Consider the following 16,225-nt stretch of genomic DNA (forward strand, 5'->3'; position numbering starts at 1 on the left):
ACAATTCACACCGGGCCAAAAATATCTGTCTTAATAATCGAGCAGCAACTGAGGCCCTTCACAAGGACCCCCCCCCCCGTAGGCGGCGGGCAAAGGCTGTATAAGGGGCGAATCCCCCCCCCCTCAACCGGCCAGGGGTCGCCGGCCTTGCGCCAGCAGCGGAACGAGACGCGGCGCTCCGGAGCGTCCCCGCCAGCCTCGCCAGGGAAGGCTGCCGTTTCCCCGGTGGGGCAGAAGCCCGTTTCGCCCCGAAGCGCCGCTTCCCGCCCGGCTCTCTTTCCCTCCCTCCCTCCTTGCCGCGGCTCTCCGCCCGTTCCAGGCGGGAGCGCCGACCGTTGAGACGGCGGCTGGCCCGGCAGCGCCATGGGGCTGGGGCGGGGGGCTGCGTCGCCGCTCCGCCTTCTCGGCTTGGCGAGCCTCCTGGGGAACCTGGGTGAGCAGAAGGCGGGAGCCCCCCTTCCTCCTCCTCCGGGGCCAGCCCTACCCGAAGGCTCCCCGAGGCCCCCCTTACCACCACCCCCCGCGACCCCTGGGCTCGCCCGCTCCCCCCTGGCCTACCCACTTGCCCTGATAGCCATAAGGGTCATAATTGCCGGAGGGGTCGTCATGATCACCCCCCCCCCCAAGCATAATGATTGCACTAGCTACAATTGGCCAAGGACCCCATTATTTATCAATATCTATAGTTATCTATTTATAATGATGTGTGTATATGTATATATGTACGTATGTGTATGTATATAATTATATATAAATAATACTTATATTACACACCTATCTATAATATAATTATATATTAATTAATTATATATAGTCACTATATATAACTGCTAAGTTTGTAAGCCGCCCTGAGATATATATATATATATATGTATGTATGTATGTATGTATGTATGTATATCTTTGGTCATTCTGGTTTTTCCCCACGTAGAATTGAAGGTAATTCTACGTGGGGAAAAACCCGAATGACCAAAGATCTACATACAAACACCCGCGAAAACTTCAGAAAACAAATAGATAGATAGATAGATAGATAGATAGATAGATAGATAGATGATAGATAGACAGACAGACAGACAGACAGATATATATATAGATAGATAGATAGATATAGATAGATATAGATAGATATAGATAGATGTAGATAGATATAGATATTTAGAATGAGGGCTCTTTTGCAAGCACGTGGCAACTGGCTCTTAAAAGTTGCAGTTTTGAGTATACCTGAATGATAGGCGGGATGTAACTCTAATTAGACAACCCGCGACCCATTCAATATTTCAGAACTATTTCTTAGCAGATAGTGGCTTCAATAATACAGAGTGTCTAATGTACTGGAAATGTTACTTCAAAATTCAGGGAGATATTCCGAGAGAGATCTGCCTTGAAAAGTAGCCCATGTTGAACTGTATTGCACAGGAGTTGACCACAGGAAATGTTTTATGATATTTTTGTATTATAGTGTAAAATGCATAGCATAGATTCGTTTTAATGGGCTACACTTTCCAAATCAAGTCATAATGGGGCTGTGTACTCACAATATGCTAACTTATGATTTACTTAAAACATGTTTTATTGAATAAATTACAATTTTCTGGGTTCACTAAGTGAATCATAATTTACAAGTCTCCATGCAAGCCTACAAACAAGGAAAACACAGTTTTGGTTTACTGTTTTATTTGAATTGTTGGCATCTGTTTGAAGCCATAATGATGTCATAATGCAAATACATCATTATGGACACAGGTAATTTATTTTTACATACATGATGGGAATTGTGTAATTTATATATGGCACAGATACTTGATGCTGCTTGCATTTTTTATGGACACATGATAGGAACCTAGCCAAATTGTGGTGTCCGGCTAAGATTTTACAAAAAAAACAGCACTTCAAAACGTCAATGAACCACGCGTGGCTGGGTTGATGCAAAACACTAAATGATAAATTTTCAGAAGCCACAATGGCTGGATTCACATTAGAAACTGCCAGATCCATACAAAATAAGTCACATTTTGGTAGAATGCAATGTGTGAACTGGTGTTTGGTTTTGTTTTTGAGAGGTGGGAATAATTTTTTAAAGAAAATTCTGGAAACCCATTGTCAAATTAAACGTTAATTGGCTTTCTCCCATTTTTTCTTTTGTAGAGTGTCAAACATTTTTGCATATCACTTATCCCCTGAAGATATCAGCCAACTCATCTGAAGATAGTATAGGTGGTGCTCCTGATGAGGTATTTGAGATTTTAAAATGGAAATGTTTGAATATTTAGAATGAACATTTATCTTAAAATTAGTTGATTTGAACTGAAGTGGATTTCATTACAAAGGAAAAATAGATGGAGAACAACAAAAACAGATGGAGGTTTGAGCATGTTAGGGGGTCATAGATGAGGGGCAGAGAATGAAACATGTATGCTGCAATATACGTACTTGTGTCAGTCACATTTTAAAATCTGGAAGAGTGGCATTTATTTTTATTTATTTTTTTTAATTCCATTTATATCCCGCCCTTCTCCGAAGACTCAGGGCGGCTTACAAGCTTAGCAGTAGCCTTCATTCTATGTATATGCCTGCTTATTAGGGCTTTCACACACACACACCCCAAGCGGCATTATTACAAAGTCAGCTTATTGCCCCCAACAATCTGGGTCCTCATTTTACCTACCTCGGAAGGATGGAAGGCTGAGTCAACCTTGAGCCTGGTGGGACTCGAACCTGCACTAATTGCAGGCAGCTGGTGTTACTTAAGGAGGCATTAGCCGACTGCTCCACCAAGGCTCTACAACCACTATTCCAGATTTGAAGAAAATGTATTCTTAAATACAGACATTTTGGTGTCAGCGTGGTTTGCTGTGAACTTTGCTGATAATAAGAAGTAAAACAGTCTTTATTATGTTCCTTGTTAAACTTTTCTCATTAAGTGTTGAATGAAAATAACATTATTCATGGTGTAACATGGAACTGGATAGAATCCAAAGTTCTTTGCGCATTTGAATTCAGGTGTCAAAACGATTTTGTGGAATCCATGCAGTTGAAGATATTTTATGACCTTTCAATGGGTGAAGAACATTTCTTCTTAACTCTAAAAGCCTGTTTTGCAGGAGTGTCCAAAGGTAGGGTCAAAAAAGTCAAGATGGCTGCTGAGACAGAGGGAACAAACTCCACTCTTGAAATACCCAATGCTCACAAACCATACTGTGTGGACATGCCTGCCGCTCTGAACAGTCTTACCAAAATGGAAACCCTGTGTTCTGGAATTTCCATTTTATTGAGGAGGAATTGTTCTTTTGCTTCTGCTCATAAATAAATTAGTCCCATATTCAGATCCAGATGGATAACAGTAAAAGCTGGCCCATTTGCTGTTTCAGTCTTGTGATTTGCTAAAATAAAAGCACCGCTTGGCAAAATAAATAATTTGATTTGCTGTTGCAAAAAGCAACCTGTAGAGTTAACTTGTACTATACTAACAATGGTATCTGTACTCTATAAATGGAAGAATTCCGCTGGGGCTCTTGCAAATTTATTTTTGTCAATTTAGCTTAACCAGTCTGTAAATCTGTGATGAGAAGATCACTAAATTGCATGGTAAAGAAACAGTGTTTTTTCACTTACTCACCTAAGACGTTAAAAACATCTCATTAGCAGTACACATGACAGTACATTAGGTGTTAATGTCACTGACATTAATGATATTTTTAAATATTGAATTGATTTTTTAAATAAATGTTTATTGCATATTTCAATTTTGAATCCCTCTTGGTTAAAGCAGGGGTGTCCAACCTTGGCAACTTTAATATTTGTGAACTTCAACTCCCAGAATTTCCCAGCCAATATAGAGAATTCTGGGAGCTGAAGTCCAAAAGTATTAAAGTTGCCAAGGTTAGACACCTTTAAAGCCTTTGAGCTGAATGCACGTTTGCCTTTTTTCAGATCTCCCCAATTTCTTTAAAACTACAGATCTTTCTTTCAGATTTTTCTCCTATTTTGGTTTAATTGGCTATGTTTAAAATTTGCACTAAAGTGTGGTTTGTTTAATGCTGGCTGGGGAACTCTGGGAGTTGTAGTCCACACATCTTAAAGTTGCCAAGATTGAAAAACACTGATTTTAATCATTCCCTTTTCCCTAACCTTTTTCTGCCTTCACTTCTAGCATCAAATGCTTGTTTAAAATGGATCTATTCCATAATCATTCCTTTGATCACATGCAAACACAAGACAACTAAGTGGTTTATTTAACTGTTTCTAACAAATTGCTTTTTTGCTTTGCTTTGTTCTAAATGAGCAGAGTGTTCAGGCTTATACTCTCACCATAAATCAGAAGCTCTACACAATCCGCCTGAAACAACAGTGAGTTATTTTCTGTTTTCCGATCTTAGCCTTTTGTAAGCGTGAGTCAAATTCTTCACTGGCACACTTTTTAAAACATTTTTTCATCAAGGCTGAGAAATGCTAGGTTAGAGTCTCTTGTTGAGTGTAAGGTATTTTGCTGATTGGATTCGCCTCGTGTTTAATATTTTATGTTCTATGTTTGAGGGTATATTTGTTATTTTGCTCTTGTCCTGTAAACCTAGAATCATTTGGAATCGGACATAAATAAGTTTTAAACCCTGATATTGGGAGGTGCCTATCAGAACCATTCCTCCCTCTTTACCTCTCCTGCTCCCCCACTCTATATCTTACATATTTCTATGTTATATTTCTTGTAGCTAGGTAACCTTTTAAGTCAATAGCAAAATACTGAGGAGACTAGATTCTAGAGACAATTCTAGACACAATGATAGAGGAAACATCCTAATGAGATTTACCGGAGAAGAGGTTGGGAACTTAACAAGGTTTGAGGAGAATTCTAGATACGAAGATTCATATTACAGGTAGCCCTCGACTTACGACCCGGAAATTTCTGTTGCTAAGTGAGACATTTGTAAAGTGAGTTTTGCCCCACTTTACGACCTTTCCTGCCACAGTTTTTCAGTGAATCACCACAGGTGTTAAGTTAGGAACATGGTTGTTAAGTGAATCTGGTTTCCCCATTGATTTTGCTTGTCAGAAGGTAGCCCATAAAATTAAATTAATCCTTTAAAACATATATGTATGAATTGACAGGGAGCCAAGTGGGCCCTGTTGATGGTAACTGGAGGCATGCTGTGGTCCTTGGACCATATTTCTGTTCTTGTTATAATGCAACTACAGATAGTCCTTGACTTACAACCATTTGTTGAGCGACAATTCGACGTTACACTGAAAAAAAGTGACTTAAGACTGGTCCTCGCACTTACCGGTACAACCCCTCGTTGCTTAGCAACAAAACTTCTGGGCCCAAGTTGGGGATTACTTGTACACAGGGCTTTTTTTCTCATAGAACGCCCAGAACGGAGTTCCGGCATCTTTTTTGGATGGAACCGTGTAGGGTAGGCAAGGCGGATTGTATGACGTGTATGAGTTCTGGCCCTTTTTTTTTTTTTACAAAAAAAGCACTGCTTGTACATATCCATTTTGTGATATCAATTTGCCTTCTGTTTCATTGCGTTCATCACAGATCCTATTTGCCAAATGATTTTGTCATTTATACATATAACCGAGGAGGCTTTGTGCAACCCACCATCCCAGAAATTCAGGTAAAGATGTTTTATTGCATTTTGTCCTCATCTGATTCAAACTATAATTTAAATTACATTAAACCATTAAATACTCGGGTTTTTTTTCTTCAAATCATGTATTCCAATGCAATAAATAACATTGTGTTAATAGCACAAAATTTAATATTATACAGCTGACAGATAACTATAGGAATTCAGAGAAGAATGTCTGAAGGAGATCCTGATTTCCAGGCAAGCTGGTGTGCTACAAAGTGATCCTAGAATTAATTAATTATAAAATAACAGAGTTGGAAGGGACTTTGGAGGTCTTCTAGTTCAATCCCCTGCTTAAGCAGAAGACCCTGTACTATTCTGAACAAAATGGCTGTCCAGTCTCTGCTTAAAAATCTTAAAAACTTCCAGAGGCAAGCCATTCTACTGGTTCTTCTCACTGCCAGGAAATTTCACCTTAATCCTAGGTTAATAATTTTCTACCATTTCTTCTTGTCCTTCCCTCTGGTGCTTTGGAGAATAATTCCCTCTTCTCTGCGACAGACCCTCAAATATTGGAAGACACCTATCATATTACTCCTAATCCTTCTCTTCATTAGCCTGGAATATATATACGCAGTTTCCACAACAGTTGATTGTATGCTTTAGCCTCCAGTCCCCTAATAATCTTGGTTGCTCTTCTCTGAACTTTCCAAATAGTTTAGGGCTTTTAAAACTAAAATTCACACCTTGAGATAGAAATAGTGGCTCAGAACCCCAGAAGATTGGTGAGAAATGGTCTTTCTGTCCAGTGAAGTCCTGTGGTTAATCACGAGTTCCAGATCAGCTGCCAAAGTCCAAAAGGCATATTAATTGTCCAAATAACTAGGGCCAAGTTGTCCCTAGTTATTTGGTAAATAACTACAGGTAAACTACAGGTAAATCCTGTAGTTAATGAATGGTTATATTCATTAATTGATTCTTTAAAAATACACATCTTCAGAATGAATGCTTCTATCAAGGTTATATCCAAGGATTCCCCAATTCTGTGGCAATACTCAGCACCTGCTCTGGGCTCAGGTAAGAGATTTACTCTTGAAAATAGTTACAGGCTTAAAAATAAGTCCCCGTGCTTCTTCCCTGTGTAGCTCATAGTTGCTTCCGAAGTGGGGAAAATGGTCTGGGGTGCCAAATTAGCCACGGTCCCAATCCAATCTTTGATGCAAAAGGTTTTTTTTCAGAAAGTAAACTATATTGGGAGTTCTAGGTAAAAAGTTCCAATTGCAATACGTAGTTCTAGCTTTACTTTCTGTCAACTGTCCCATTGGGTTAGACAGGAGAAGAAAAAAAACAACAACACCTGGGACAATTTCTTTAGCAAGAATATATAACTTCAGTGAAGATTCCATATAGGTAGAGAAGTAGAAAAGCCAATTCTAATGATTTTACGTGGAAGCAGCATAGGAGAACTTTCCCTTTCCCCCCTGGACCTCCCATCTGCCATAGGGGGCTGGACTAGAAGACCTCTAAGGTCCCTTCCACCTCTGTTCTGATTCACTTGGACTCTCTTTGTTTTGAGAACGGTTTGTCTGCCTCGGACTTCCCCAGTTGGAGACCTTGGTGTTTGGGTCTGTCTCAGGCTGCTTCCAGTCAGCACACTTGCATTCCAAAGTTCCCTCCCAAACTTCCCTTACATTCCAATGCTTTTCCTCCCCTCCCCCCCATTACAGTTGTCTGGTTGCAAGCAGGGCTGCGTAGCGAGTCAACCATGACACTTTCTGTCAGCATCCAGCTTGAGAATCCAAATAAAACTCCAGGTTCATTCCGTTTCCGAAAAGCTTACTGTTTATTGAATACACTGCATGGTTTTGTCGAAGCAAAACTAACTCTGAGGTTCCAACACCAATTCATGGACTTAAACAATAATCTTATCAGCCAAACCCCCAATGTCTTATGTAATCCATATCAACAAGTTTACTTTACTATGGGAACCGTCTGCTTCAAATCCACACCTGTTCTGGTGTCCTTGACAAGGCTTCAGGCTCTCACCGTCTTCAGCTGAATCGAAGAAGTTTTGTTTCTCCATCTAACCCTCTTGAAAGTAACACCTCCCCCCCTTTAACGTAAAGGCAAGTTGAAACGCAGAGGCACGTAGCTGCCAAAGTTTCATCCTTGACACTTTCTTTGATTAGAGATGGAAGTTCTGAAAGGAATGCAGCGTACAGGTAGTTCTCGACTTACAACCATTCGTTTAGTGACCACTCAAAGTTACAACAGCACTGAAAAAAACAACCTGACTGTTTTTCACGCTTATAACCATTGCAGCACCCCCATGCAGTATCACACAATCAAAATTTGGGCACTGGGATCATGCGCTCTCCATTTGTAATTTTCCCAGCTGGCTCTCGACAAGCAAAGTCAATAGGGGAAGCTAATGACTTTATGACTGTGTGATTCACTTAAGAATTGCAGTGACTTGCTTAACAATTGTGGTAGAAGATGCAAAAGGAGGCGCAACTCCCTGAACAAATGCCTCACTTAGAAGCAAAAATTTTGGGCTCAGTTGTGGTCATAAGTCGAGGACTACCTGTATTTCATGATGAATAAACTACAGGGAAGGAAGGCGGGCTTGGTTTGTAAATGCATAAGAAAAACTTGTGCCCTAACAATGTGTAAATTTTCAGGGGAGTGCTACAGTTTGAGAATGTCAGCTATGGCATTGAACACCTGGAATCTTCAACTACGTTTGAGCACCTAATTTATGAACTAAACAGCAAAGACGGCCAAAGCCCAATTTGGACAGAAAATGTCACTCGTGTATACAACCAAACGAACACTGGACATGTATCTTATAAGCTGCTTTCAGATACCGTGGTTAGTACTGATCTCTCGCTTGGTCTCTCTTTTTATTGTATTTTTAATTAGTTTTTATAGGGTTAAAAAGGAAGGTAGGGAAATGGGGATTTGGGATAGGGTAGAGAGGAAAGTTTAAGGGTAAGGGTTGGGGTTTCCCCCAATATCATTCAATATTTGGCAAACAGCATGTTGTCTGGGTAAATATATATAAATAAAGATAATGAGGCTAACAATAACACTGATAGATATGATAAATTATCAAAAACAATACTAAATTTTCAATGTATGATAACATTCTTAGTCAAATAAATTCAAAGCCGCTTGGGTCTCTTTTTAAAGCAGTGTTTAAAAGTGGTTATCATGTTTATGTACTAGGATTATCTCTTATCTACCTGCTGAAGTTGTCAAGGTAGTTTCAGCATAGGTGTGTGTCTACACAATAGGGCTCTGCAAAAAGGTCCATTGTGAAAGCTACTGGTCGAAACGGAGTGTTTCTCCTTGAAAGGTTAAAGCAGCCGTGTCCTCCGGAAATCAATGCTCAGTTCCTTTGAAGGCTGAGATGTCTGTGGGAAGCAATGCATAACACCATGGATGTTTTGTGACCAGTGAAGTGAAACAGCACAGACAGACGAGGGACTTTTGAGCTTCCAAAGGATGTGGCTGCTTTAACACTTTGAGGAGAGATTTTTTGCTTGTGCCAAAACACTTTATAAAATGCCCGTTTTAAATTGCTGTAAGTTAAACAAAATCTCTTTTTTTTTTTGCAAAATGGCAACATTGCCAAGAGCAATTCTTCCCTCACTGTTGTTTCCTGCAACTGGGATTTTGGAGGTGTGTGCAGTTCCAGCACTGAATCTTCAAGGTTAAGAAGATTGTCTGCTACATATTTATCCCATTCCTTTTAGAACCAACTTAGCTCTCTCACAACCTCTAGTGGCAATGAGTTCCACAATTTAATCATGTGCTTGGTGTGCTGGATATGTTTGCCACCGTGAGTTATATGCAAAAAAAAAAGTGGAATAGAAATAAATAAATAAAAGGAATAAAATTCCTGTGAAGAATTGTGGGCAGTAAAGTGAGTGGAATGCAATATTTCCCCCCCTCAAAATACTTTATTGATTATAGTGTGTCTGTATGTGACTGTGTGTGTGTATTTGTATGTACAGGTAATCCTCAGCTTACAACAGTTCATTTAAGCACATTGGTTTGTGCTTAAATTGTAAGCCGCCCTGAGTCTTTGGAGAAGGGCGGGATATAAATGGGATTAAAATAAATAAATAAATTTAGTGACCATTCAAAGTTACAAGGGCACTGAAAAAAGTGACTTATGACCCTTTTCACACTTATACCAGTTGCAGCATCCCCCTGGTCACATGATCAAAATTCAGACGCTTGGCAACTGACTCGTATTTATGACAGTTGCCGTGCCCTGGGGTCATGTGGCCATCTTTTGTGACCTTCTGACAACCAAGGTCAGGGCGAAGCCAGATTCACTTCAACAACCGTGTCACTGACTTAACCACTGCAGTGATTCACTTAACAGCTGCGGCAAGAAATGGGGCAAAGCTCACGTAACAAATGTCTCCCTTAGCAACATACATTTTGGGCTCAATTGTGGTCGTAAGTTGAGGGCTATCCGTACTGCTAAGGATAATACATTTTTGCCTACTGCTAGCATTGCGCAACACCAGCCGGTGAAATGCAGAAGCATTGCTAAAAAGGAATTTTATTTTGTCCCTCCTCAGCCGCTGTCAGATACCACGAAAACTCACAGGTACATAGAGGTCTATGCTGTGGTGGACAAGATTTTGGTAAGTCTCTTACCCGTCCGAAATATTCTGCCTCAGGAATTCTAGGAAGGATGTTTCCTGCAACATGGATGGTGCGGAGCAGAGGGCAGACCTTTAGGCTACATGCCCTCCTTATGTGACTTTGGGCTGAGACAGGACAATGGAAAAAAATGGGCAATGGCGGCATGGGCATTTTGGTTGCTGTGGAAGGAGGGAGATCAAAGGGGAGAATGGAAACGGGTTTTGGGGAAGCAAACGTGAAAGAGCCTTGGTGGAGCAGTGGGCTAATGCCTCCTTAAGTAACACCAGCTGCCTGCAATTAGTGCAGGTTCGAGTCCCACCAGGCTCAAGGTTGACTCAGCCTTCCATCCTTCCGAGGTAGGTAAAATGAGGACCCAGATTGTTGGGGGCAATTAAGCTGACTTTGTAATAATGCCGCTTGGGGTGTGTGTGAAAACCCTAATAAGCAGGCATATACATAGAATGAAGGCTACTGCTAAGCTTGTAAGCCGCCCTGAGTCTTCGGAGAAGGGCGGGATATAAATGGGATTTTAAAAAAAAACTGGCCTAAAGTCCCATCCACAAACTCAGGGTTGCAGATTAAGGAAGTGGTCTCCTTCCCAGAGGCTCCCTGCTTCCATTCCTGCCCTGAAAAAGAATTCCAAATATGGGGGTGAAGGCCGCTTCTCCCCTCTTCTGACATTCTCTAACAGACTTCCAAAAACAGCTTGCGGCCCTGAAGACCTCAATCATCTCCCAGCTTCAGTGCAGAAGGCACCGTAGTTAAATTTAGATGAGTTTCAGCTCCTGCTTACTTAGGACAGTCATTGTCCACGGAGTGGGACAACTCACCGCGGCCCACTTGCTGTGGGACAATTCCAACAGTTCAGTTTAATTATTTAAAACAATTTTTTAAAAAAAATACTTTATTTTTTTGTCATTCACCTTGTATTATGTCCCTCCCGGGGTCATCTCTCTTTAATGATTCTGTTCCACCATTTCTTCGGTATTGGCGTAACCCTTTTCTCACGGCGAACTGTCCCGCAGCAAGTTGGCTGTGGAGAGTTGTCCTAAATCAACATCGTAAGGGGAGGGCGAGGAAGACATGAAATAGTGGCTAAGGCACCAGGTTAGACAGCAGATTGTGAGTTCGAGTCCCACTTTACCTGTGAAAGCCAGCTGGGTGACTTTAGGCCAGTGACTCACTCTCAGCCCGTGCGGTTGTGGGAATATCAGACGAGAACGGTACGTTGGATATGATGGTGGCCTTGAGCTATTTGTAAAATATGTAAAGGCGGGATATAAATTAAACAAATAAATAGATTGATAGGCGGTCCTATACGGTCCGAGCAACCTAGAAAAAGCCTGAAAGGACACATGGGTGAGTCTAACATGAATTGGCATTTTAAGCAGGCAAGATCCCTCTCTTCAGTTCTGATTTAACAGCTGCTGTGCTGAATAGAAAACATTTTCCTAAACATCTGTAGTTCTAATGAAGTTCAGGCAGGAGGGATTGTCAAAACATTGGGACTGTATAGTTATTTAATTGCAAGTTTTTTTAAAATAATAATAATAATATAACCGTACATAAAGAAACAACTAAATACAAAATAACGCAAGAACAAACCAGAAATGAAAATAAGTGAAAAACAGAAGGATACAATTAATAACAAAACAATAACAGAAAAAAGAGAAAATTCTAAAGCATTCAGGCAAATCATCTATCCTAGCAAGTATTAAACTTTACATTAAAATTTCAAATTTGAAAAAAAAATTCTGATCTTGTAAAGTATCAGGAAATCTGTGCCAAAGGAAAACATATCATTAATCATATTTTGATTAGTGGGGAAAATGCCTTTTCAAAAATAGCTAAGTTACACACATCCTGATTTGAATCCTTGATGACCAGACTAATAATGTAGTCCTTGTCCAGTTTCTCAAAATAATTCTCTTAGTATCCCCATCCTTCATGACTTAGTACCATTGGTGGTATTAATTTATTTGATTTGTAGTTGATGTTGTTGTGTCTAAACTCAGAGTGGACATTAACTGAAGCGTGTAATTGGGACGAACTAGTATCTCATCTCTGAACTAAGCCCCCTTTTGCTTTGAGTGCAGGTTTTGCATGTAGTAAGGGCATGTAATAATTGTCTTTTTGAAATTGCTAACTGTGTATCACCTCCTTGTTTTCTAGTTCAACTATTTGGGTGGAAATCCTGAATATGTAACGTCAAACATTGTACAGATTATCGGCTTTGTTAATAGTGTAAGTTACGTTCTGGTTTTCTCTCAAATTAACTTCTGGTCTGGCTGCATTTTATTCTTAATCCTGGGAGTTTTGATGTAGAACTGTTCACATTGCCAAAATAATTGCAAGTGTTAAATGCTAGATATATGTATTCTCTCTCTCTCTCTCTGTCTCTCTGTCTCTCTGTCTCTCTCTCTCTCTCTCTCTCTCTCTATCTATATATATATATATATGTATAAAAGGGACGCGGTGGCTCAGTGGGTTAGGATGCTGGACTTGTCGATCGGAAGGTCGGCAGTTTGGCGGGTCGAATCCCGAGTGCCGCGTAGCAGAGTGAGCGCCTGTTACTCGTCCCAGCTTCTGCCCACCTAGCAGTTCGAAAGCACGTAAAAATGCAAGTAGAAAAATAGGGACCACTGCGGTGGGAAGGTAACAGCGTTCCGTGCTAGTCATGCCGGCCACATGACCACGGAGACGTCCTCGGACAAGCGCTGGCTCTTCGGCTATGAAACGGAGATGAGCACCGGCCCCTAGAGTCGGAAACGACTAGCACGCATGTGCGGGGGAACCTTTACCTTTACCTTTACTATATATATGTATATATATATGACGGACAAAATCGCTCGGATCCGGACCGGCTTGGACTCTGACTGGGCAGAGTCTGATGTGGAGGAATCAGGCGGTCTTGAGCACGTTATCTGGACTGAGTTCGACCCTGTTTCCCCTGATGATGTGGACAGGATCATGGGGAGACTGAGCTCCACCACCTGTTTGTTGGATCCGTGCCCCTCCTGGCTAGCTTATGCGGCTCGCGAGGGAACACGAGGCTGGTTCCATGCAGTAATAACTGCTTCTTTGAAGGAGGGTGTCTTCCCTGCCGCCTTGAAGGAGGCGGTGGTGAGACCCCTCCTCAAGAAGCCTGCTTTGGACCCGGCTGTTTTAAACAACTATCGTCCAGTCTCCAACCTTCGCTTCCTGGCGAAGGTTGTTGAGAGTGTGGTGGCGCATCAGCTCCCTCTGTTCCTGGAGGAAACTGATTATCTGGACCCGTACCAATCGGGCTTCAGGCCTGGACACAGCACGGAGACGGCATTGGTCGCGCTGGTGAATGATCTCTGGAGGGCTAGGGACAGGGGTTGCTCCTCTGTCCTGGTCCTATTAGACCTCTCAGCGGCTTTCGATACCATCGACCATGGTATCCTGCTGCGGCGTCTCAGGGGGCTGGGAGTGGGAGGCACCGTTTTACGGTGGTTCTCCTCCTACCTCCGGGGCCGCTCGCAGTCGGTGTTGACAGGAGGGCAGAGATCCGCCCCGAGGTCTCTCATTTGTGGAGTCCCTCAGGGGTCGGTTCTCTCGCCCCTCCTGTTCAACATCTACATGAAGCCGCTGGGCGAGATCATTCGTGGTTTTGGGGTGGGGTATCACCAGTACGCTGATGATACCCAACTTTTTCTTTCCACCCCGAACCAACCCAGTGATGCCCTCTCCGTGATGTCCCGGTGCCTGGAGGCGGTTCGGGTCTGGATGGGGAGAAACAGGCTTCGTCTCAATCCCGCCAAGACTGAGTGGCTGTGCATATCGGCGTCTCGGGTTAACCAAGTTATTCCACCTCTAACGATGGGGGGTGAGGTGTTACCCCCCGTTGATAGGGCTCGCAACTTGGGCGTCCTCCTGGATTCACGGCTCAATTTTGAAGATCACATAGGAGCCGTGACCAGGGGGGCTTTTGCACAGGTTCGCCTGGTGCGCCAGTTGCGCCCCTATCTGGACCGAGACGCCCTACGCACAGTCACTCATGCGCTTGTGACCTCCCGTCTGGACTACTGCAACGCTCTCTACATGGGGCTGCCCTTGAAGACCACTCGGAGGCTTCAACTGGTGCAGAATGCGGCCGCGCGAGTTGTAATGGGGGTTTCCCGATACTCCCATGTAACACCTCTACTCCGCGAGCTGCATTGGCTTCCGGTTGCCCTCCGGGTGAAATTCAAGGTGCTGGTTATCACCTATAAAGCCCTACATGGCCTGGGTCCGGGTTATTTGAGGGAACACCTGCTGCCGGCATCAAATGCCCTTCGCCCAGTGCGCTCTCACAGGGAGGGTCTGCTCAGGGTTCCGCCGGTGAGAGATTGCCGGCGGGTGACACCCAGGGATAGGGCCTTCTCGGTGGGAGCGCCTGCCCTCTGGAACCAGCTGCCGGTAGAGCTGAGGACTGCTCCTGACCTCCGATCATTCCGCCGGGGCCTGAAGACCTGGCTCTTTGAGCTCTCGGGCCCAGGCTGAGGAGAAAATTTTAACTGGGGTTTTAATCTACAGGGTGAATTTAATGCTTTTTTAATTGGTTTTAACTTTTGTATGTTTCGATTTTAATTCCCTGTAAACCGCCCTGAGTCCTCAGGGAAAGGGCGGTATACAAATGCAAATATTAAATTAAATTAAATTATATGTATGTATGTATGTATGTATATGTATATATATGTTTTCTGAGGTTTTCATGGTTGTTTGTATGTAGATCTTTGGTCATTCGGGTTTTTCCCCCCACGTAGAATTGGAGGTATCAGGGCAACGTTTCGACGTTATATGTTGATCGAAGGGACGCGGTGGCTCAGTGGGTTAGGACGCTGAGCTTGTCGATCAGATGGTTGGCAGTTTGGTGGGTCGAATCCTGAGTGCCGTGTAACAGAGTGAGCGCCTGTTACTCGTCCCAGCTTCTGCCAACCTAGCAGTTCAAAAGCACGTAAAAATGCAAGTAGAAAAATAGGGACCACTCCGGTGGGAAGGTAACAGCGTTCCGTGCGCCTTTGGCGTCTAGTCATGCCGGCCACATGACCACGGAGACGTCCTCGGACAAGCGCTGGCTCTTCGGCTTTGAAACGGAGATGAGCACCGGCCCCTAGAGTTGGAAATGACTAGCACACATGTGCGGGGGAACCTTTACCTTTTTATACACACACACACACACACACACACACAATACACACACACACAATTTACACACACCAAAACATGCATCCTCCCTTTAACAGTGCAGATTTATATTATATTCTGAATACAGTAGTCCTCGACTTATAATAGTTCACTTAGTGACTCTTTGACATTACAACGCCATTGAAAAAAGTGACTTATGACTGTTTTTCCCACTTACAAATGTTTCAGCATTCCTCATGGTCAAAATTCAGATGTTTTGCAAACGGTTCATATTTATGACAGTTACAGTGTCTCGGGGTCATGTGGATTCACTTAACAACCGTGTCACTAATTTAACAACTGCAGTGATTCACTTAACATCTGTGGCAAGAAAAGTCGCAAAATGGGGCAAAACTCATTTTACAAATGTCTCACTTAGCAACAGAAATTTTCGGCTCAATTGCAGTCGTTAAGTTGAGGACTACCTGTATAATGGTGTGCATGCAGGACCTATGTAGTGGATAAATAAATTGATCATGTAGTGATTTAACCAGTGGAACAGCTTGTCTCCAGAAGTTGTGAGTGCTCCAACACTGGAAGTTTTTAAAGAAGAGACTGGATAGCCATTTGTCTGAACTGGTATAGGGTCTCCTGCCTGAGCAGGGGGTTGGACTAGACGACCTCCAAGGTCCCTTTCAACTCTGTTATTCTGTTACTCTGATTAACTTAACTCCTGCTGCAGTCTGATTTTATCCCTGATTCTCTTCTTCAATATACAGTTGAAACCTTTGCTTTTTTGGGAATTGATGCTAAATCCAGTTTAGCCGTGAGAAGATCTGAACCTGTTTTTAATCAAC

At 42.6% G+C, this 16,225-nt stretch overlaps 1 protein-coding gene across 1 annotated transcript in view; it reads left to right on the forward strand.

The window, feature by feature from the left end:
• Window positions 1-363: 363 nt before the first annotated feature.
• The window catches only part of LOC310644105 (disintegrin and metalloproteinase domain-containing protein 32-like), a gene marked incomplete at both ends in the record, with an annotated part of 36,923 nt that continues 21,061 nt past the window's right edge, over window positions 364-16,225 (forward strand). The window contains 8 exons of the mRNA XM_083368877.1: window positions 364-433; window positions 2,149-2,234; window positions 4,289-4,350; window positions 5,540-5,618; window positions 6,574-6,650; window positions 8,255-8,444; window positions 10,172-10,237; window positions 12,411-12,482. Of these exons, the coding sequence (XP_083225003.1) occupies window positions 364-433; window positions 2,149-2,234; window positions 4,289-4,350; window positions 5,540-5,618; window positions 6,574-6,650; window positions 8,255-8,444; window positions 10,172-10,237; window positions 12,411-12,482 (702 nt within the window). The remainder of the gene's footprint in view (window positions 434-2,148; window positions 2,235-4,288; window positions 4,351-5,539; window positions 5,619-6,573; window positions 6,651-8,254; window positions 8,445-10,171; window positions 10,238-12,410; window positions 12,483-16,225) is intronic.

Source organism: Vipera ursinii (genome assembly GCF_947247035.1).
Source record: "Vipera ursinii genome assembly, chromosome: 8".
NCBI lineage: Eukaryota > Metazoa > Chordata > Lepidosauria > Squamata > Viperidae > Vipera > Vipera ursinii.